Here is a 22,377-nt window from a genome sequence, read left to right as displayed (position 1 = left end):
AGATTTCCTTTGTTCAAGCACAAGGCTGTTTTAGAAATTGCTGGCAATAATTCGGATTACAAACTGCTTTTATTAAACCTTATTTCTCCATCTGTCCAGGTTCACTGGGTACCCCATCCTTAGACTCCTCGCCTGTGGCTGCTTTATTTTTATACAAAAGCTTTGGGTTTCCTGATAGCCTTACTTAATCCAAATTCATGCAAGTTTGTCTTATAATCATTATGGAGGAGTTTAATTCTTAGTATGGAATAGGTGAACAGTCTTGGAATCTCTGATCATGAAAGAATCCAGTCAAGAGGGATCAAGACCCTCAATATTATTTGGTCGATGTGTTTTGTGGTTCAAGGTAGCTTTTGACAATTAGTTTGAGCCAAGCAATTTTCATGAATTTCCTCAAGCACAGGTAGTTTTGATGTACTCCAAGCAATCGCTTGAAAGTGATCCTGAGTATGGTGGTTGGTATTTTGAGGATTGTGCCACCATGTTTATGTTGCTTGCAAAACAGTTTGCAGATTAATAAAGAGTTGCCTGAGCCTAGTGTTATGGGAGAGTGGACATTTTCTGGGGCTCTCCCAGGCATTTGCTCCAGGAAGGAGACCAGTTTTAGCGACTAGGTTGCTGTGCCTGATACACAGAGGGTGGGAATTAAATCTAGGAATAGAACTGACTGTAAATTGTCTTTCTGGGCAAGTTACTCAAACTACCTAAGTTTAAGACTGTAACTATATGTTTAGAAATATAAACACACCTAAGTGTTTATTGTAATTTAAATATGTGTTCTATTAAAACACAGTGCAGTGTGCAGTCTAGTATTATACAGATTACACGTTTCTATAGCTCTCCAGTTTGCATCCTGATTTCCAACATCTGTTGTTGGCCAGACTCCATACACCGTACTGTTCTATATGCACTACCTGATGTTTGAGACACTTGTGCTACCATACATGTTTTCTGTGAACAACTTTACTGCTTTTTGCGCAAGTCTTATTATAACAAGTGCCTTAAATAAACCGCCTTCTGCATAGTGTGCTTAAGGTGTGTTCTAACAGGAGTCACTGGTAAGCTCTTAAGGCAGCGTGATGGGTCTCTCATTTTTTCTGTTTTGGTATGTTGACACCTCAGTGTTTATCTGCTCTCTTTCATGTCATCTTTCCAGGGAGTTTGACAATGGCCCTCTGATACCGTTCAGGCAATGGTTCTTTGCCGTGTTCCAATGGCAAGTGACATTTTGTCTAATGGTAGTGATGTGGGAGTTGTTTCAAGCATTCCTTCTTCGGTTTTGGAGACTTTGGTATGGTGATGCTCGGATTCCAAGAGGAATTACTTCAATGCCACCCACTTCATGGTGCAGACATTTACTCTTCAAACATGTTCAAACTCCCAGAGGCAGCGTGGGCATGGTTTTGAGCATGTGGGTCAAACTCCTTTTTGTTCATGCACTATTTGAGCAGCATGACTCCTAGCATTCATATATATTATTTTATTATGGAAGTTTTCATAGGCACAAAAGGCAATACCAGCCAAGAGCAAGTCCAGGTCTGATAAAGTAACAAGGAGATATATGTAGTTGTCAGAGATCACATGAAACACGTGTATGCCTGTGTAAAGCCTGCATACTTTTATTTATCAAATCAAGCAAAGTGCAATATTGCTATGGCAAGAGATTGCATGCCCCCTCTATAGCAGTAAGCATCTAATGTTGACACCCCCATCCAGGCGCACAACTCCCATAGGGCTGAAGGGGCTTCAGCTTCCCCGCTATCGAGTGTCTAAGCCGGGCTGCTGCAGCTTGAGCTGCTGTGACCTGGGCTGGGCAGTGTCTGGAGTCTTATCTCCTGCAGGCCTGAGTTTTTCACAGGTCTTTTTGAAAGACCATTTGCATATTTACATACCTTTTGTAAACTGTTTAACAAGGCATAGTTTTTTCTGGTTCCAGTTCCCCCTGGGTCCCTGCTCTGCCTATTCCTTACATTTGGATTTTAATTTTACTGCCATAGTGTGAGAATGAATTTCATGGAACAAAATATAAAGCAGGGTTGCCAAATGAAAAATACCAGCCATTTGTTCTTTAAAGAGCCTGCAAAGGCCTTGTCTTGACACTAAATAGGGTTATAAATAAAATCATATGTATTCATTTGTAATGTGACTTTTCTGTCTTTTTTCCCTTTAATTATCAGTCATGGATCGTTCAGGCAGCCCAAGAACACAATTAAAAATGCTTTCTGTTTGTATTTGCTGTTCCAAGTATGCACAGATAAGTGCTGAAAATGTTTGTAATGTCAGGGACATCAATATAATGAACTGGCAACCCTAATCACAAGACCAAAAGTTTGTTGCAGGATGAGCACAGTATTTATTTCCTCCACCCTCGATCCTTGAACAGGGCCAGACTGGGAACGCAAACCGGCCTTGGCAATTGAGTGGGACTGGCCTCTGGGGAGGAGGTGCGCGTGGAAAACACTGCAGCTGCTTTTGATACAGGGGCCAATATTGCAGCACTCCTGCAAAACCAGCCCCCTGTACCAAAAATTACCCCCACTGGCGCCCACCCTTCCGGCCCACGAGAAAACGCCTGGTGCCCACTACGGCCAGTCCATCCCTGTCCCTGAATAATGCCATTATAGCAATAGTTTAACTTGTATCTGAAACCCGACACCAGCCCTCAGTAACATGCTGAGTTACTTCAAGTGTCTGGGAATGTATCCTGCATTCAGACAACTCACTCCTCATGCTCGCCCTTCACTTTCGCACTCACAGCGATCACCATGCACTCACAGCATTCACCCTGCTCTCACAATAACCACACAGCACTTATGCCACTCGCCATGAACTCACACCAGTCTCCCTCCACTTACCCTGCGGTCACATGAGCACACCGCTCACTCTGCACTCACGCTGTTCACACTGTACCACACCCTGCAGTCACACGAGCACACTACCCACCCTGCGATCATGGGACATTTCACTCGCCTGTCCCCCTCACTGCTCACTCTGTAATCTCACACAGACAAGTACATCACTAGCCATACATTAATTTGTTCCACTCTACACTTATATCCACATCCAAATTTATATGGTCACCTCACTCACCCTGCACTCACTCCTCTCACACAGTCTCATCGCTCACCGTGCACTCACATGGGCACTCCTGTCACCCACACCGGACAGAGGATTAACGTGCCTGCTACAAATTACGTGTATCATGCAGATCACAGAATTAAGCGTGAATAAACTACGAGTAGCCCTATAAAAAAAAAAATGAAATGCTTGTTTGTCAGAGAAAGGTTATAGAGAGATGAAGTGCACTATGAGTGGTAGTGAGGGAATTTATGGAGAAGGAGGAAATAGGGGAGGGGCGCCAAAAAACACTGTTGCACCGTGTGCGACCAGTGCTGTGGTCAGCCCTGGCTGGGAGTGTTAGCCCCTCCTGTGAAGTTCAGGTCTAGTTGCGCCCCTGCCCCCATCCCAATTTGGATGACTTCCATAGGTTTGTGTGTGGATTGCGGCAATTGGAGTACAGTCGACCGAAACCAAAACTCAGTTGAGCAGGTGCAGATCTTTCTCATGAGAAGAGTAAATAAGGACTTTGAAAATGGAACAAAAAAAGTCAACTACCAGTGAGCAAGTCCTTCATGAATCCTCAGGAGTGCCAGACTTGAGAATGTGCCTGAATAAAGTCTGATGTGAGAAGACAGTGCAGGTCTAAGTATAGAATGGGCACAATATGCAAACATGGCAGCTAATGGTTCAATGTGGCTTTAGGTATTACGGTGGTTTTAAACCAGTTTTTGTGCGGTTATTCTAAGTAATCCTCATGAAGAGAGGGAACCCTGTTGTTTACTTATGAGATTCAGCAGATTTTTTTAAAGGTGTGAAGAATTTTCTGGAAGACTTTCCTATTAGAAGCTCTCTACATAGATAAGCTCCCGCCCATATTCCCATTACTCATTCTCTGAACAGTCAGTGGCAGTAGCAAAGATAAGGGCGATTATACATTTGCTAATGATTGGAACTTGGTTTTTAGAGAAACACGCGTGCCCAGACAGTTTTTTAAATCACTTTTGCTAAAAAGGCAGCGGCGTGCTGAGCTCGGTACATGATATGACTCCGGGGCCGTCTTTAAATTAAAACCATTTGCAATCCAATGAAGTGGCACCTGATAAAAAAGAACAATAATAGTTGGAAATTGGATCGACATGTTGTATAAAGGATGTATAAAAAGACATTTTCTCCTAGGTCCAGCATTTAAGAAAACATGGGGGGGTTGTGTGCTCCTGTGTGTGTGTTCACTGTCTGTGACTGTCTTAGTAGCTATATGTGTGTCTGAGAAAAGCTTGCACTGTTGCTGCAGCTGCACCTTCCTTAACTGTTATGTTTGTGCGAGCATGGACGTCTGCTAGCAGCATTGTATCTGTGCCATCTAATGTGGTTTTGCACAACACACATTCTCTCTTTGCTGTTTAGCACTTTGCTGTAGAGGTCGCCTGTGGTGGATTATATACCGAAGGTGCCTGGAATCCCGTTTGACTCTAGTACACGTCTTGCTTCAATCAGAAGTGACATTGTTTTTCCCGTGGATGTCTGTTGAGGGGTAGGAGGAAAATCTTTCAACCTCCATTTCAAACTTGTGTGGTGTTTATATATGGTTTGCTTGTCTCTGCGGAGTATAATGCATTGGGGTACAGGTCTTGACCCTTTGTCTGCCGTGAATCAGTGGTGGAAGTGCAGTTTATCGATTGCAGTCTCAATGGACCTACTCTGTCGGTTGGGTTACTGCCTTTCCTATGTGTTGCTGGGTGATTGTACAGGTGGTAGATAGTGTAAACTCTTGTGTAAATGTTCTTCGGCTGAGCCTAGAGATAATCTATTAGGAGAGGGGGCCGATATGGTATTACCTGTGTTGTCTAGCTCAAATAGTGTCCTTGAAACCTACCTAGACTCTGAATAGTATTGTATCTGACCCGTGATATAAATATCGAAGCAAGGACATCTGATGTGTTGGAACAACCTGTCTTGTAGTTATGCCAGACACCGCTGCGCTCCAGTACGGCTGCCACTCCGCCCCTCCTTTGACTTGTATGTGGGTGTGCAGGAACGCTGGTAATCAAAGGGCTACCAGAATAAAATGTCATGCATGAAGTGCAGTCTTCTGTGTTCTTGGTCCATCATGGATGTAACAGGGTGAGCCAGGAGCAAACCATCACTTGTATTGTTATTCTAGCTCTCATTAACATTCCTCTTTTTAGCCTTCTGTTTAAATGTACTCCTTTCTAACACTATTTTACTCGCACTCAATATTCTCAATTACTCTCATCTTAAACCCCCCTCATTCAGTCTACCCCTTCTTACATCCTCTTACACTCATGCAGGATGGCCCACATCTAGGCCGCAGTATATGCATGAATATGGTTGATGTTGTCTTCTGCTGGTTGAAAACAACATCCCTGCAAAATACCACCCAGGGCCCCCACTCAACTAAAAAAGTTTAGAAAATAAAAAACGTATGTCGAATAATAATTACATATTTTTATATAGAACTTCTTATCCTATGTCTGCTACTTCTAAAAACTGTAAACAACAGGTGTTACTATAACCTAATTTAACTGTACTCAATTCACGGACCTTAGAACAGTGGTAGACTGGACCGGTCTTGCCGGGATTCAAACTCTTGACCACTGCAAGCTCCAGCAACAAGTCCCCGAGCCATTCTATTGGCATAAAAGTGGTGCTTCAAATGGATTTTGAGTTATAGCATTAAAAATACTGCAAGCTGTCTGGTATAGAAAGAAGTAGGCAATCTAGGAAAGATGCAATCCGAATATGGCTGTGAATTGAACATTTGGGGGGGAAAGTGCTTCTTGTACTTTGACTTATAGATGGGGTTGATTTGTGATGTAGTCAGTCCTGTATTCAGGACTCTCCAACATATATCTTTCAATGGAATACTTCTTTCTATATAAGCAAGAGCTGCTGTAGTCTACTCTTTTTCATGTTTCATTTTGGCTTTGTTTGAAGCCATTACTTTGTTTTTCCAGCAAAATCTGTGCAATTCTAGCAAAAATTGTAAACCGCTGCGGCTCACCCTTTTGTAAGTAACAAAACAGTGAATTGTGTCTTTTATGTCTCTCCATATTTAAGCATCGTTGTGTCAAACTTCTCCATCTAATTAAAATAAAAGAACCTAAGCTAAAGAGAGGAGCCATCTTTAGGGTAGCTCAAGTGATTCCACTTGCAACCTGTGAAATTGAGGTCGCAGTGATATAGTAACATGTGTCTTCCATATTCATTAGACCAGAAGCGTAACTCTTCTATTTGTGCTGTGTCTCTTTCTAAGACCCTCACGTTTACAGATTTATAATTGGTACATGTGGGGCAAAATGTTGAGTTTGCTACATAGATCAGCAATTACAAACCTGGAGTCCATGGTTGGCTCATCAGAGTCACTACAATAGTTAGGACAAATAAATAACATTAACTGATTATATATACATCAGAAGCAAAATTTAGAATGTTAACATGCTCTGCAAATGTGAAGGAATTTGAAATTGGAGCTAAAATTATATTACCTAGATTTTTGGGAATAGAGCAACCAGATTCTAGTTTGGATGATTAGTGGCATCAGTTGAAACATTGGTGTGCACCTACGGAAAGAGACCACGCAACAGGACCAGAAAAGACAGCTGCATGTTAGAATCTAGCATATCGCTTCAGCTTTTAGAAATAAAACTACGTTTTGAAAAGCTCCAAATTTCTGCAGTTTTATAGATTGGCCGAATTCGACCCGAAGATATTGGAGCGATTTACATGAGCATTAGTTACATTAAATAATGCCACATGAAATAGGTACGGGGAGATTCAGTGATTTGCCCAGAATCACGGGATGTTGAGCTAACGCTGAGACTCAAACCTGGTTCCCCGGCAATGCCACATCCTCTCCCCAAATACATCATCCTCCACAAATGTTGATTAGTCCATCCCATGAAATTTTTTTCTTTTTGTATATTTTTGTTAGTGAATGAAAGAAAATATTTATTAATTTATGTGTTTGTTTGATGTCTACCTGTTCCTGCATTTTTGTGTATTGTGTTGAGGGTCAGATCGTAGAAATTGCTTACGACTTTGTGTCTGCTTATAGTAGTGATTCAGCAGGGGTCCACAGAATTCGAAAGATTAAAAAACACTTATTGTTGTTTATTATTTTACCTTTGTTCTTGCTTTTATCTCTTCGTTTGCCTTTGTATTCTTGCAGCAACACTCTATACTTCAATGTCAATGGCAGTGCTCAACCTGTTTTCACTTTCCACTGTTTGTCCATTTTATGGTCCTTTAGCTCCACCATTGAGAGGTGTATAATGCTTCGCACACCTTGGGTTACGAATAGCGTGGCGTATTACACATCATGCCTCCTCCCTCCTCATGGCCTTAAATAGACAATCCATCAAAATAGTGTCACTCAACTTAAAGGGTATCAATCACCCAATCATAAAAATGAAAATTTTAGACTATCTACACAAACAGAAGGGTGACATTGTATTATTACAGGAAACTAAAATTGACTCGCCACAATTTAAGTCTATGAAGAATAAATGGCACAGTGAGGCAATTGGTTCTGATGCCTTGGGGAAAAAGAACGGGGTTCTCACTTTAATTGCGAAGAGAGCCAATATTGATGTTCTACACAGTACTCCTGACACAAAAGGTAGATGGGTCTCTACAAAATTCTCAAAGAACAATAAAGAGTTTTATGTAACTAACGTCTATGCCCCCAATAAGGTTGACCCAGGTTTTTGGAAGGACCTCTGTGCCCACATTGACACGATACCAGACACTCCAACACGTGTCTTTGGTGGCGACCTCAATCTCCCTATGGATCCTACCTTAGATAGGGACTCCCGCTGTTCCTTACGACCGAATAATTCACACAAAGCACTCATCAATCTCTGCTCCCGCTTTAATTTAATTGACTCATGGAGATTGATGAATCCAACAGGTAGAGACTATACCTTTTACTCTCCACCTCACGACTCATATTCACGCATAGATTACTTACTCACTTCTGGTCACTCCATTGCCGACATTGAGGATACCTCCATTGAAATGCGTGTAATTTCTGATCACTCATGCATCACGATGACTCTGGCAATGCACAATGTGGTTAAAAGGTCGACTCTATGGAGATTCAACAACGCGGTCTTGAAAAAAGAGGCAAATAGGTTGGCTATAGAAACAGCCATAACTGTATATCTTATTCACAACAAAAAGGGGGAAACTACAGATCTTACAAGATGGGGGGCCCTTAAAACGACAGTCAGAGGGGTTTTAATTAAAATTCGTACAGCCATGAATAAGGACGCCAAGACCCTTTGGTCCTAAATGATTTGATGAACAAAAAATACGAATATAACAAAATAGTCAGTGAAAGGGAAGGTGTTTGGCTTCAGCACCACAAAAAATTTCGGCTTTGTCATACTAATAAGGCAGGTAAGAGCCTTGCTTCTTATCTGAAATTCAAGCTACAACAAACGGCTATCAAGATCATTGTTGATAAACTAGGGACCCCGCACATGGACCCCACCAAAATTGCTGACATCTTTAAGGACTTCTATAGTGACTTATACAGTAAAAACCTAGAGATCGATGGCTCCAAATTAGGGAAATATCTAGATAATTGTAAGCTCCCTTCTCTTTCAACGCAAGACCAGATCAATCTCAACCGTCCCATATCCTCTGATGACATCGATCAAGCCATTAAATCCTTCAAAACCGGGAAAGTTCCGGGTTCAGCGATATGTTCTATAAGAGCTTTTCCTCTACCCTGACGGAGCCACTCAAGGACTTGTACGAACACTTCACCATAAGTGGTCAAGTCCAAGGCACCCCTGCAGAGGCTATCATCGCGGTTCTCCCGAAAGACGGGAAAGACCCAACATCCTCTAAGAACTATAGACCCATATCATCGATTAACCTCCTCTGTAAAATTTACGCCATGATTCTGGCCAAGCGGATTCAAAAGGTTTTGCCCCAACTCGTCCATCCGTCACAGGTAGGGTTTCTCAAAAACAGACTATCCAGCGATAACACACGAACCCTTGCACACAATTTAGAAAGAGCGAAGTTAACTATCTCCCCCACGGTAGCCGTGACCTTAGACGCGGAGAAGGCCTTTGATAAGGTCGACTGGTCTTACTTAGAAGCCACCCTTCATAAATTTAACCTGGGACCCGACTACATCCGTATGGTGATGGCCTTATACTCTAACCCTTCGGCGAGAGTAAGAGCAGGCGGGTGCCTGTCGACTTCATTCGATCTGAAGCAAGGCACAATACAGGGCTGTCCCCTTTCTCCCTCCCTTTTCCTATTAGCAATCAAACCCTTCCTTTATTCTCTCCGGAATAATGACCTAATCAAGGGAGTCTGGTTTGATAGTTTCACAGTCAAAATTTCGGCTTACGCTGACGACGTTTTGGTGGTTTCAGAGAATGCAGACTTGGCAATCCCGGCTCTGATGTCCTCTATTGCAAACTTTGCAGAAGTGTCAGGCTATAAACTCAATAAGGACAAGACAGAGGTTAAACTACTTAATAATATAGGTGACAAGAGCATTTTGGGGGGTTCGGGCTTGTGCTAGCAACCGAAGAGCTTTAAATATCTAGGTATAGAGTTTGAGAAAGATTTAATTCGCACTCTCAAAATTAATGAGCTTTCCATCCATAAGAAGATATCCTCCCTGTTGGATGGCTGGTCCCCAAAATTTCTGTCTTGGTGGGGCAGAGTGGCCTATGCTACTCTCCGATGATTTCCTCACCAAGATATATAAGATTTTTAATACCTCTTTATGGCAGGGAAAGAAACCAAGAATCTCCTTGCGGAAACTCCAACTTCCAAAAGACAAGGGGGGGATTGGTTTACCAAATTTTAGATGCTATCAGATGGCCTACCTATGCAAGCAAGGAGCGAACTGGTTCCAAACACATCAGGACTACACTCCTATATGGGTCCAAGTCGAGAAGTTTATCATCAACAAATTACCGCTCTCTGCCATTATGTCAATGGATGTCACAGTATTTCCTCACTCCAAGTATATCTTTCTTAACACTAAAAGGGCTCTTCTTATCCTAGAGAGACACTGTAAAGTTAAAATCAAACTCTCCAAATCCAACTTAACCTCGTTCTGGTTTAATCCGGCCTTTAAAGATGAAGGCAAGTTTCTCTTTTGGGAAAACTGGTCTAGGAAGGGGCTGAACTTATTGAAGGATATCTATGAAGGGTCTTCACCTCTAACTTTTGCCACCTTACAGACACGGTTTGATCTCCAACCAATTGATTTTTATAGGTTTGTACGCCTCAAAGCCCTTGTCTCTGCCAGAGCCATCTTGCCACACGAACCTACAATTTGAAGTAAATTATTTCAGCTCATGTCTCTGGGCCATATGGTTTCGAAAGTCTACAAAATTCTTTCCCCCATGCCTCAGAAAGCCCATAGGAAGTGCGAACTGATCTGGGAAAATGAAACTAACTCCTCTAATATTGTATTCGATTGGGACAAGATTCACCTCACTCCTTTTTCCAACAAAATATCCCCGATACTCTCAGACCAAATTTATGTTGTTAAATAGATCCTATTGGACCCCAGACAACTTGTTCAAGCTCAAACTCCTTGACAGCCCCCTTTGCTGGAGTTGCAAATCCCATGTAGGTGACCTAGCCCACATACTCTTTCATTGCCCGTTACTCCAAACGTTCTGGGATAAGATTTTTAACTATATTCAACGAATCTTCCACTATCGGCCGGCAAGAGATTTTGCATAAATCTTACTGGGGGCAATTGACCCGAAAATACCAAAGGAGCACGATCGACACCTACCGGACCTCATGCTCACACTTGCATGTAAAGTTATTCTGAATAAATGGAAGAGTGCTTCCGATGTTATCCAGTATTATGGGTGTCTTTCATAGATTCACATGCCTGAATCATTCCCCGTCGTCGAGATGGGAGTCCCCGGTACATAGAAAAGTAATGTCCTATAGACATGCATAGAGAAAAGTAGGCCTAAGGGCCTTTCCTTAGTAGCCTATCTATGTCCTTTTTTAAAAAGGACCAAATTCCAGAAGGTAGCCAATCAGCTACCACCTCCCTCTAGAACCTTCCAGTCAGGAGCCTCAGTCTCCCAGATTTTCTACCGCACGTTGTGTTAGGGAGTCTCCACCTGAGTTCTCCTCAGGTTTCCTAGTTTTATCTCTTTTCTTCACAGAAATTGGATATTTCCTTCAAAACTCAACTATGACTGATCAACAGAAGAAAGGACTCTTCAAGGCTTGCTCATCTTGTGGTAAGAAAAGACTCCACGTAGATGACAAGCATGAAACTTGCCTTTACTGTCTTTATCCTGATCATTCACCCAAGGAATGTTGAATTTGTAGAACATTCTCTACAAAGACACTTAAAGACAGAGAAGGAAGACTGCTCCTCTGGTTGAACAGACTTAAAACCAGAGACGACCTGGAATCTTCAGAGTACGGTGAGATGGCTTCAGTTTCCTCAAAATTATCCTTGAAGAGGCCAAGGGTTGCTTCCCCTAACCCTACAGACGTTCCTTCTAAGAAGACTGCCAATAAGTCTTCAGAGGCAAGATCTACCACGTCTGACAAGGAGGCTCCTTCTTTCAGGAAGCCTGTGCAGTCGTCGACCACGATTTCGTCGACGCTTCCCTCAGTGCTGAGGAAAACCATCTCCACAGTCTATGTCTCTACATCGACGACGACGATGACGACGACGGCGTCGTCAGCATATTCATCTACGACGACGACCACTCCATCGACGGCAGGAAAGCCGGTGTCGTCGATTGTCCTCATAAAAAATCACTCGACCTTGCTTAAGATTCCGTCGACGACAACAGCGTCGACGACGAAGCCAAAACTGTCGACGCCTGCATCGTCGACGAAGACTTCGACGACGGTAAAAACATCGTCATCGACGAAGACACTGCTGTCGAGCGCCCCATCGACGACGAAGACACCGTCGACGAGCACACCGTCGACGAGCACACCATCGACGACGAAGACACCGTCGACGAGCACACCGTCAACGACGGGACCGTCGACAAAGGTACTGTCGACGAAGGTGCCGTCGACGAGCTCACCGTCGGCAATCGGAAATCAGTCGACGACGACACCGTCGACTAAGCCCATTACACCGGAAATAACATCTCCAAGTAGGGTTCAAAAATTACCCCCAACCTGTCTCCTACAAGACGACGAATCGGACGATGACCAGTACGGTCAGGCCACCAGTCCCTCGGATCTCATCGTAAAGTGCCAAAGCACAGAGGAAGATGGCGATGATGTAGTATTTACAGAGGAATCCGTACATTCACAGGTACAGACGCAGGTCACACCTATGTTGTGCCTTCCAGTATCTATAGTCTCGGACCTCCAGTACTTGATCCAAGACTACAAGAAGCGATTTCCTGAATCGCCAACGGCCCCGTCAACGGAGAAAACTCCAGTGTCATCTGGGCCGACCTCATCTCCAAGACCGAGACCGTCACCTTTGGTGATCCGTCGGGAGAGAGAAACAGTACAACATATCCCATCTTCTGATGACGAGGGCGAGGAACCAGAAGAAGGGGAGGTACGGGACGACCTGTCCGACCACAGAGATGATGAAGACTACATCGCTCCATCTCCAGCCACACCAGAACCCACTACTTCAGATTCCCCGCCGGCAGACATTGGCGGAGTCCACAATTTAGTGGAGCGAGCAGCCACGAGATTCCACATGACTATGGAATCACATGAAACAGACTGTTTCCTATATGATTTTAAAGACCCAGTCAGAAAAACAACAAGATCAATTCCAATCATTGATCACATATGGGAACAAGGTAAACAATTGATGCAGACACCAACCTCGGTCTCCGCAATGGTACCTAGACTAGACAAAAAATATAAGGCACCATCAACAGCACCAGCATGCCTTACTGGACTTCCAAAGCCAGATTCTGTAGTCACCCAGGCGGCTCAAAAGAACTCTAGAAACCCGTCCTCTCCATTGTCAGCACCACCAGACAAGGAAGGCAGGAAACTAGACGGTATAGGCAAACGCTTTTCAACCACGTCAGCCATGACCATCAAAGTAGCTAACGCCATTGCACTACTAGGACGCTACAATAGGCAATTGTGGAAGGACATTGCCCCATATCTGACAGAACTGCCTGATAACTTAAAGGAGGAAGTTCAATCACTCCTTAAGGAGGGACAAACGTCGGCATCAGAACTTATTGATTGTGCTGTAGATGTCGCAATGACCGGCTTCAGACAACTAGCAGGTGCCGCGGTCTTGCGAAGACAAGGGTGGCTCAAGGCGACATCCTTTCGTCAAGAAGTACAAACTAAACTACCTACGATGCCCAACACCTCTTTGGGGAGAAAATAGACGAGGCCTTACAGACAATCAAAAAAGACACGGACACTGCACGAGCGCTTGGCATGTTGCAGTTTAAAAACCAGTCCTTTCGAGGGAACAGGGGTAGAGGTAGAGGTCAGCCCTCTTATAGAGGATCATACCAGAGCAAACCCTCATACTCATACAACCAAGGCCGATCGCAATACCAGCAGCGACAACAGCCACAAGGACGTCAGACCTCGTACGGGAGGTCTAACTACAGAGGAAAAAATCAAAGGAAACCCACTGGCGGACGCCAATGACCGTTTCCGGTAGCCAGTCCATCCACCATCTCGTTCTTTAAAAATTGGAGGAAAACTAACACACTTCCTCCACAATTGGAGATCAATAACAACAGATCGGCGGGTGCTCCAATTGATCCAACACGGACCTTCATTGGAATTCAATTCAATTCCCCAGATAACTCCTCCTCGCAAGCTCCAACATAGGCACTTACGATTACTCCTTCAAGAAGTCTCTTCAATGTTAAAGAAAGGAGCAATAGAGCGAGTACCATCAGCTCACAAGGGGAAGGGATTTTATTCCCGCTTCTTTCTAATACAACAGAAACGGAAAAAATGGAGGCCCATCCTAGATCTCGGGGCACTCAATACATTCTTGAAGAGCCAATCGTTTCGGATGGTGACTATCAAAGAGATCTTAGGCTCACTAGAGGAAGGAGACTTTATGACGTCTTTAGATCTACAAGACGCGTATTATCACATCCCAATTCACAAACGCCACAGAAAATTCCTCAGATTCGCAGTAGCGGGACAACACTACCAATTCTGTGTCCTCCCATTCGGCCTCAAATCGGTACCTCGAATCTTCACCAAGTGCCTCTCCCCTGTGGCAGCTTTCCTACGGCAGAATGGACACCAAGTCTTCCCCTACCTGGACGACTGGCTGGTGAAAGCACCAGCTATGACGGGCGCAGCAGAGTCTTCCAACGCCTGTCTCAAACTTTTCCAACAACTGGGCTTGACGCTCAATCACAAGAAGTCTACCTTACAGCCTTCCAAAGTCCTTACCTTTCTTGGGGCAAGTTTGAACACGGAATGTTCAAAAGCATTCCCATCACAAGAGAAAACACACAAGCTGATTGCTCTGGCCACTGCAGTGGCTTCAAAGAAAACCCTACTGGTCCGTACTTTCAAGTCCCTGCTTGGGATGATGTCCTCGTGCATCCTGCTTATTCCACACTGTCGGCTCAGGATGCGCCCTCTGCAAGAAGCCTTGACTAGGCAGTGGACTCAGAGCACAAGCTCTTTCAAGGATCACATCGTGATTACTCAACAAATCATCAAGGCATTACTCTGGTGGAGGACGCCCAAAAACCTCTCTCAAGGATTACCATTCCTGCTACCTGCAACTCCACACGTAATAACTACGGATGCCTCTCTGGAAGGATGGGGAGCGGTCCTTCAGGAATTACAGATCAGCGGCAAGAGGACGGACCAGGAGCGGCAGCTCCATATCAACCTCCTAGAGCGGAGGGCAGTTTTCCTATCTCTGCAGGCCTTCCTCCCGCGCATCACAAACTCACCAGTGCTTGTCAGAACAGACAACACCACGACTATGCACTACTTGAACAAGCAGGGAGGGACGCGTTCGCTAACACTATCTCGCGAATCGTAGAAAATTTGGAAGTGGCTAGTGCTACACAATATCACGCTGACAGCAGAGTATGTCCCAGGCAAGGACAACGTCATACCAGATGCTCTAAGCAGACAGAGATCCCTGTCCCACGAATGGGAACTCGATCAGAAAGTGCTGAATCTCATCATCTCCGAATGGGGTAGTCCGCGGATCGACCTCTTTGCCACCAGGGAGAACGCCAAATGCCACAACTTCGCAAGTTGGCATCCCCAGTTGCGGTCCCTTGGAAATGCATTTTCCATCGCCTGGCGCAACGTGTTTGCGTACGCATTTCCGCCATTTCCCCTCATACGAAGAGTCATTCGGAAAATGAAAACGGAGCGATGCACACTGATTCTGATTGCCCCGTTCTGGCCGAGACAACATAGGTTCACGGACCTCCATCGCCTCTCAGTCCAACCACCAATCAATCTGGGCCAACATCCATCCCTACTCACGATGTCCAAAGGTCAGGTACTGCACCCGAATCTGAAATCTCTCAGATTATCGGCATGGCTCCTGAGCACCGAGAATTCTACCAACTAGACATTCCACAGGAGTGCAAGGATGTCCTCGCGAAAGCAAGAGCAGACAGCACATACAAGACCTATTCCTTGAAATGGAAACGCTTCTGCATTTGGTGTAAGGACAAAGGTCTCCACCTTTTCCGGGTTACTCCAGAACAGCTATTGCCATATCTGTTACACCTGGCACAATCGGGACTTGCACATGCCTCTATCAGAGTTCATCTGGCAGCAATTTCACGGTTTACGAGGACGTCAAAAGGCCCTCTATCTGGTCCAACAGGTTGATAAAGCAATTCCTTAAGGGGCTCTACAGATCCTTCCCTCGACCAAGAAGAGTTCCACCAACATGGCATCTCAATGTGGTACTCAATCAATTGATGAAACACCCTTTCGAGCCAATCCATAGGGCGGATCTCAAATATATCTCCTGGAAGACAGCCCTTCTATTGGCTCTGACCTCAGCTAGAAGGGTCAGCGAACTACAGGCTCTTTCCATACAAGATCCTTTCATGCAGTTCAAAGAGGATAGAGTTATTTTAAGAACGAATCCTCGATTTATTCCTAAGGTCCCGTCGGACTTCCATTTAAATGAGCCATTAGTCCTCCATTCATTCTTCCCAAATCCAAGTACCGCAGCTGAAAGATCCCTAAATTCCTTGGACCTGAAGAGGTGTCTAAAGTTTTATCTAGACAAAACAAAGCATTTCAGAAAAACGAATCAGCTTTTCATCGCTTTCAGCAGACCAAGGAAGGGCATGCCACTTTCCAAACAGAGCATTTCACGATGGATATCCTCTGCAATTGCATTTTACCATGAAAAAGCCGGAAGGCCATTACAATCCACAGTACGAGCTCATTCTACAAGAGCTGTGTCAACATCAGCTGCGCTATTTGCTGGAGTGCCAATACTGGACATTTGCAGTGCAGCGACCTGGAAGTCGCCACATACCTTTACCAGGCACTACTGCCTGGATATGGAACTGATGCAGGATGCAGCCGTGGGCCAGGCTGTGCTTCGCCACCTATTCCAGTATAATATATAATCCACATTTGTAAAGCGCACAATCACCCGTAAGGGTCTCTAGGCGCTGGAGGCCGTCGGGAAGATTAAGCAAGCTATTGCCCAGAGTCACATGGTGCTGGGCTAACCTGCCGCCGGGGATCGAACCCTGATCCCCAGATTCCAGCGTCAGTCGCCCTGGCCGCGGCGCCACACCTCTCCCACTCGCCCTGGCCGCGGCACCACACCTCTCCCAGTCCAGTGAGGTGAGCCCTCCTCCTTCCCACCTTCCTTCACTGGTATGCACATTTATTTACTTATTTATTGTTACTTGTTGATGGTTCTTAGTCGTATGATATGTATTATCTCAGACTGCTTACACTGTTCCATCAGACATGTGCATAATATATTGCTTGCTACTCTGATTCAGGCATGTGAATCTATGAAAGACACCCATAATACTGGATAAGAAATGCGTTACTTAACTGTAACTGCAGTTATCCAGTATTGGTGTCGTTCATAGATTCGCATGCAACCCTCCCGCCTCCCCTGGAAGGTCTCACCTCTCTCTCTCTAACATATATGACGCCTACCTAGCTTGGTGCGTACGAAAATCTGAGAGACTGAGGCTCCTGACAGGAAGGTTCTAGAGGGAGGTGGTAGCTGATTGGCTACCTTCTGGAATTTGGTCCTTTTTACAAAAGGACATAGATAGGCTACTAAGGCAAGGCCCTTAGGCCTATTTTTCTCTATGTATGTCTATAGGACATTACTTTTCTATGTACCGGGGACTCCCATCTCGACGACGGGGAATGATTCAGGCATGTGAATCTATGAAAGACACCAACACTGGATAACTGCAGTTACAGGTAAGTAACGCATTTCTTTCTTTCAAAATGTGGCAGGAATGGCTGACTTCATTGAGAGGTGCAGATAATGACGTCCTCCACTCAACACCTTGGCGAAAACCTCATGCCAAACTCTGGAGTTCACTTGACGCAAAGGAGCTTTGTTACGAGCCGCCTTAGGCTTGTTTGGTTGATATATCTCCTGTATCATGCCTGGGTGTGTCATCTAAATGGGCATTTGCCTCGGTACTGTAACCCGCTGTCTTGATTAAGGTTACTGTAACACGCTACGTTGCTGCTGCTGAGTTTTCCTTTCTCTTCTGCTCCTTCCTCTTCCCAGCCTCTTTCTTTCTCCTATTTCCCCGCTTTCCTTGTTCCTTCCCTATCTTTCCTCATCTTACATTACATTTTTACTCCAGGATTAATATTTTATGCATGGATAATAAGTTCATTGCTCACCGAATGTGTGTTCGATGCTTATGATATGTTACATTTATTCCTCCCGTGATATGTATTTTAGGTTATATTATCCTCATGTATGTATCTTATGTGTTCACCTCTGCATTATTCTTTGTCTCCTTTTTGTTTATTGTTGTAATTTTTGCATTCTTAAATAAAAAAAAAGATTTGAAATGAAAAAAGAAACTTGAGACCACAACAAACGTACTCTCAGATGAACCAGCACTTGGGGGCGGTGGGGCAAGCATTCCGGTATTCAGTATGGAAGTGGGAAGCGGCGCCATAGACTGTATAATTAACGTACATTATAGGAAATAATGTTTTACCTTAAAAAAAAAAAACACTGACTTAAAACCATGCTAATCAACTCCTGGCCGAAACGAGGTGTTGGCTTAATATATTTCTGTAACATCCTTCTGTTGGTCATTAAAAACAATTCTATTGTGTTTCCATTCTTTTGACGTTTTTACCCAAATAAAATGTTGAGAAATAGCATGGCTTTAAGCTTCTGCCCATTGTTGGGGCATAAGCAGATGGGGCACAGAAGTATTCATTGCACTGACCCATTTTCATACTTCCTAAATGTTAACAAGCTTTTTTTCTTGAGAGCCCTTGCAAGGTTGTTGATCTGTGCTCTGTCCCGGGGTGGAAGAGCCCTGCATGTGTGGGTCTTGGATTTTCTAGCCTCTTGCCACAAATGCGGTTTAGTCCAGCTCCAAGCCACATTAGGGCTCCTGTCATGGACTTTTGATTCAGCAGAGGTAGAGAAAGTGACATCACTCAACCATTACCTCTGAACAATATTACAGGGTTAATGCTTTATCTTGTCTCTAATTCTTCAGCAGGCTTCTATTTGCTAATTGTGTGGAAAGACAAGGAATGGAAACTACAGAGAGGCCTCTTAGAGCTGTGTTGGCTTTATATTCCTGCTGCTGTTTTCTGGACCCCTGAGACCAGGCGAAGCATGGGGTTGAGCCAGGGGTAGCATCTGCTACCCTTAATTGGCATCCATGCTGCCCAACCATCTCCCTCAGCCACCTCGAAACTCATCATGCTCCAGATACGTTCATAAATCTCTCAGGGTGAAGTGGTAGCTGCATGAAGCTCCCCATCCTTTTTGCCTGCCTTCTATTTTGGGCAGGAAGAACAGGATTATGTGTGTGGTCATGGTGTGCCATTCCAGCTTATTTTGTTAGAAAGAAGAGCTAATTAAATGCCAGAGTTAGAGAATTTGATTATGCATTTGTACACCTATAACTAACTATACATCTGATAGCCCAGTTTCTTTATAGTACTTTTTTTCTCAAAACTTCAATAAATCAGCTTGGGTTTCAGTCCTCTCTTTCCACATCGCCTCTACCGACCTCACATGATTTTACTTTTCTTTTTTTTTTTGTTTAATGGGGAAATCTGTCTCTCTACAATAGGTTGGCTTTGAAGAATGCGCTCCCTTTGGGCATTCAAGACATCTCTGCTCTCAAAACCTTCTTTATTTATGTAAAAATCTTGCTTATTGAACCCTGTCTTGCCTGTCTGGATACTGATCAGCTCAGTCTATGAAAACGTTTAATTCTTTTGCCCTTTGATCTCACACAGTCTCATAAAGTGAATAAATGTCAGCATATTGTACATTTACGTTCTTGTACATGTAGAGTATACAGTCCCTAAACTTGGATAAAGATATAGAACTTAATTTCTGAGCTACACACGAAACTAAGGTCAAAATATGTTCTGTGTGAACTGCTTACATGAGGACTGAATTCAGCACGTAATACCCTAAAAGGAAGCAAGATGGAAGAAATTAGGGAAACCCAAATAAAACCCGCCAGCCTCCTCACCTAAGGCGCAGCAGAGCTGGCTCAATTTAAATCGTAAAATGTCTTCTAAATCAGGCCCTTGTGCAGCACAGAGTTGAAACTGTTTAAAAAAATGAGCAGGCTGCAGTACGGTGTTCCCCTTTTACATACATAAAACCGCAGAGACTTATTGCAGGAAATTCTTGGTATCTAATTGTGTGCTTTTCCTAGGTGATGAAGCAGACTTGTTTCACCCCTGTAGTCAATAAAAAAATCAGGAGATGTCTGTTCCGCCCCCTTTTTTCCTGTTGACTTAATACGCAATTCCAAGGTATTCCTGCCAAGCTCGCTGCAGCAACATGACAACACCAAATTTAGTTTTTTTTAAGGCACTTGAAGTTTCCCATCACTGCTTTTCAATATGCAGAACTAACAAGACATCAACTTGTTCTTATCGAACTGAGTTAAACAGTTGTGAAATTATTGAGTAATGGTGTATCCTAACGCAAGATTGTCTTTAAAAAACGGTGCTTTATTTGATGCTTTTCTTAGTTCATTGCTGTGGGTTCCCCAAAAGAGTCTCCCCTTTTATTCAGCAACTTGTATTAGAACCAATCCTTACCCTTTTTTTCTTATTTCCATGTTATTGCGGAGGTATGATCAGCTTGGGCCGTTTTAGAAACGTCTCCATCCGGAGCCCCTCAGGCAGTCTTTACTCTGATGACTTTGAGGAAATCGCTCCAAACTTTTATGTCAACCCCCTGGATTAACTAAGTCCGTCCCCATTTCTTCTTCCATCCACCTCTTCGTGGATTTCTCAAAAAGTCCTTCCTGTGGCACCCTCTTTGCCATATTATTATGGGTTTAAGCTCCGAAATGTACAACCATACAGTCGTTAATACAATAGGAGACCAGTAAGCGAGTAAAGACAATTAAATGCGAGCTACACACCTACGTGATCTTGAAGCGGTTTTGTTGGAGTTCGGACCTAGTAAGGGTTTTTTGATTCTTGTTGTTGGCTTCTGAGGGTCTGGTGTTGACACATCACTTGACATGTACCTTGCAGCTGAGACTCGTATTTGAGGAGGTATTGAACATTATGCTTTTCAATATTTAATTGCTTACAACCAGGAAGAGCAGCACTTTCTGAGCTCCTGATGGAATGTATATTAAGCGCTGCATTGAAGTGAAATGTGAGGCAATATATTTCCACATAAATAACTAAAATGACCGTAGCACAGTCGAATATTTAAATTTGAAATGCTAAAACTTTAAATTTTTTAAATAAGAAGTGAACTGTGAAATTTCGAGCTGTAAACTCGACCGTGCATTGAGAGCCCAGAAAGAGTGGCAGGGATAGTAAAAACAAGGTGAACACATCTGATCCACATTGATGTAGGCTTTTTGAAAAGCAGTTACAGTACAGCTTATTTAGTCTAATGATCTGATGTACGTGAGGTTCCGTCACGTTCTAATTTCCAGTTACAGCAAAGGTACTTTGACACATTCTTCTCTATGCTACATATAAAAACAATGTCCTGTTCAAGAGGGCCGACTGCACCTCCAGCCATATGAGAACTCCAGTGAAGCACAGTCCCATGGTGAAAACACCCATGTTGCTTCCTCTCCTATACTCTGCTGTGCAAATGTATATTTTGCTCCCATAAAGAGCTGGCAAGTCTGTGGCTGAAAAGGAAGGCACAATATTAAATTGACTGAGGAGACGGCCTCTGCAATTAGGCAGGTTCGTTTTGGACACATCCGGTATCATTGACCCCATATTATTGTGCAAGCCAAAAGCCTTGCAGGTTTTTATAAAAAAAAGTTTTAAAAACTTGAAATATAATTATTCTTATTCCTTAAATTGCATTTAATTTAATTTTGTAGTATGATAAATTCATACAAAGGCGTTTCTTGTGACACATTTTTTCTCTCAAGTATTTTGCAACCACTGCGTCTTTGTGGCATTAGTGCAGCAAGGACAATCTTAATTTTGTTTGTTTTGTTGTACATTGCTTGAAGTATAATCATTCCGATATCCCTAATACTATCTCGGTGTGCTCAGTATGCTCTGTTGTGGCCTTGTTACCCACAGCCATGCACGTGACAATCCTATCACACACACAGGTATGGTGCCGAGTAGCGGGTTGAGGATGTGTTGTTGGGCACGTTCTCCATGCGGGTGCTGCTTGGCATGGGTGGATTGTTGTAGTTGTGCGTCAGTACCTGCCACGGCGTCCAGGGTGCGGTGTTCAGTGCCCGTCCCCTTGCAGGCCTTCTTCTGAATGAAGCGGTCCCCGCTCTCCGTTGCCCTCAAGCCATGACCTGTCTATGTCGGGGGAGCTGCGGGCATCCATCTTACTGACTCTTGCTTTATTCCGCAGACGTTGATGAATGCAACAACGACTACAATGGCGGCTGCGTCCACGAATGCTTCGACATTCCAGGCAATTACCGCTGCGCTTGTTTTGATGGCTTCATGTTGGCGGACGATGGTCATAATTGTCTCGGTAAGGAGGCGGCTTTCACCACTTGTACTAATGGCACTTTAAGCGTTCACACTGATTGCGATCTGTAAAGGCTCTGAAGTGTGTGATGTTCACAAACAAACCTTGGGAGAAGCACACGGACGATACAGTCAAAGCACGAGGGGGTGTTTCATCTC

General features: G+C 44.0%; 1 protein-coding gene across 9 annotated transcripts in view; it reads left to right on the top strand.

The window, feature by feature from the left end:
- The window catches only part of SCUBE2 (signal peptide, CUB domain and EGF like domain containing 2), a 676,704-nt gene that overhangs the window by 55,198 nt on the left and 599,129 nt on the right, over positions 1–22,377 (top strand). For 8 of the 9 annotated variants that reach the window (XM_078680979.1, XM_078680981.1, XM_078680980.1 and 5 more), the window contains exon 3: positions 22,097–22,222. The exons of the other annotated variant lie outside the window; for it this stretch is intronic. In XM_078680979.1, the coding sequence (XP_078537105.1) occupies positions 22,097–22,222 (126 nt within the window). The remainder of the gene's footprint in view (positions 1–22,096; positions 22,223–22,377) is intronic. 9 annotated transcript variants of the gene reach the window in all.

This window comes from Lissotriton helveticus, chromosome 3_1 (assembly GCF_964261635.1).
Source record: "Lissotriton helveticus chromosome 3_1, aLisHel1.1, whole genome shotgun sequence".
Taxonomy (NCBI): domain Eukaryota; kingdom Metazoa; phylum Chordata; class Amphibia; order Caudata; family Salamandridae; genus Lissotriton; species Lissotriton helveticus.
This window is presented reverse-complemented; position numbering and strand designations above follow the sequence as displayed.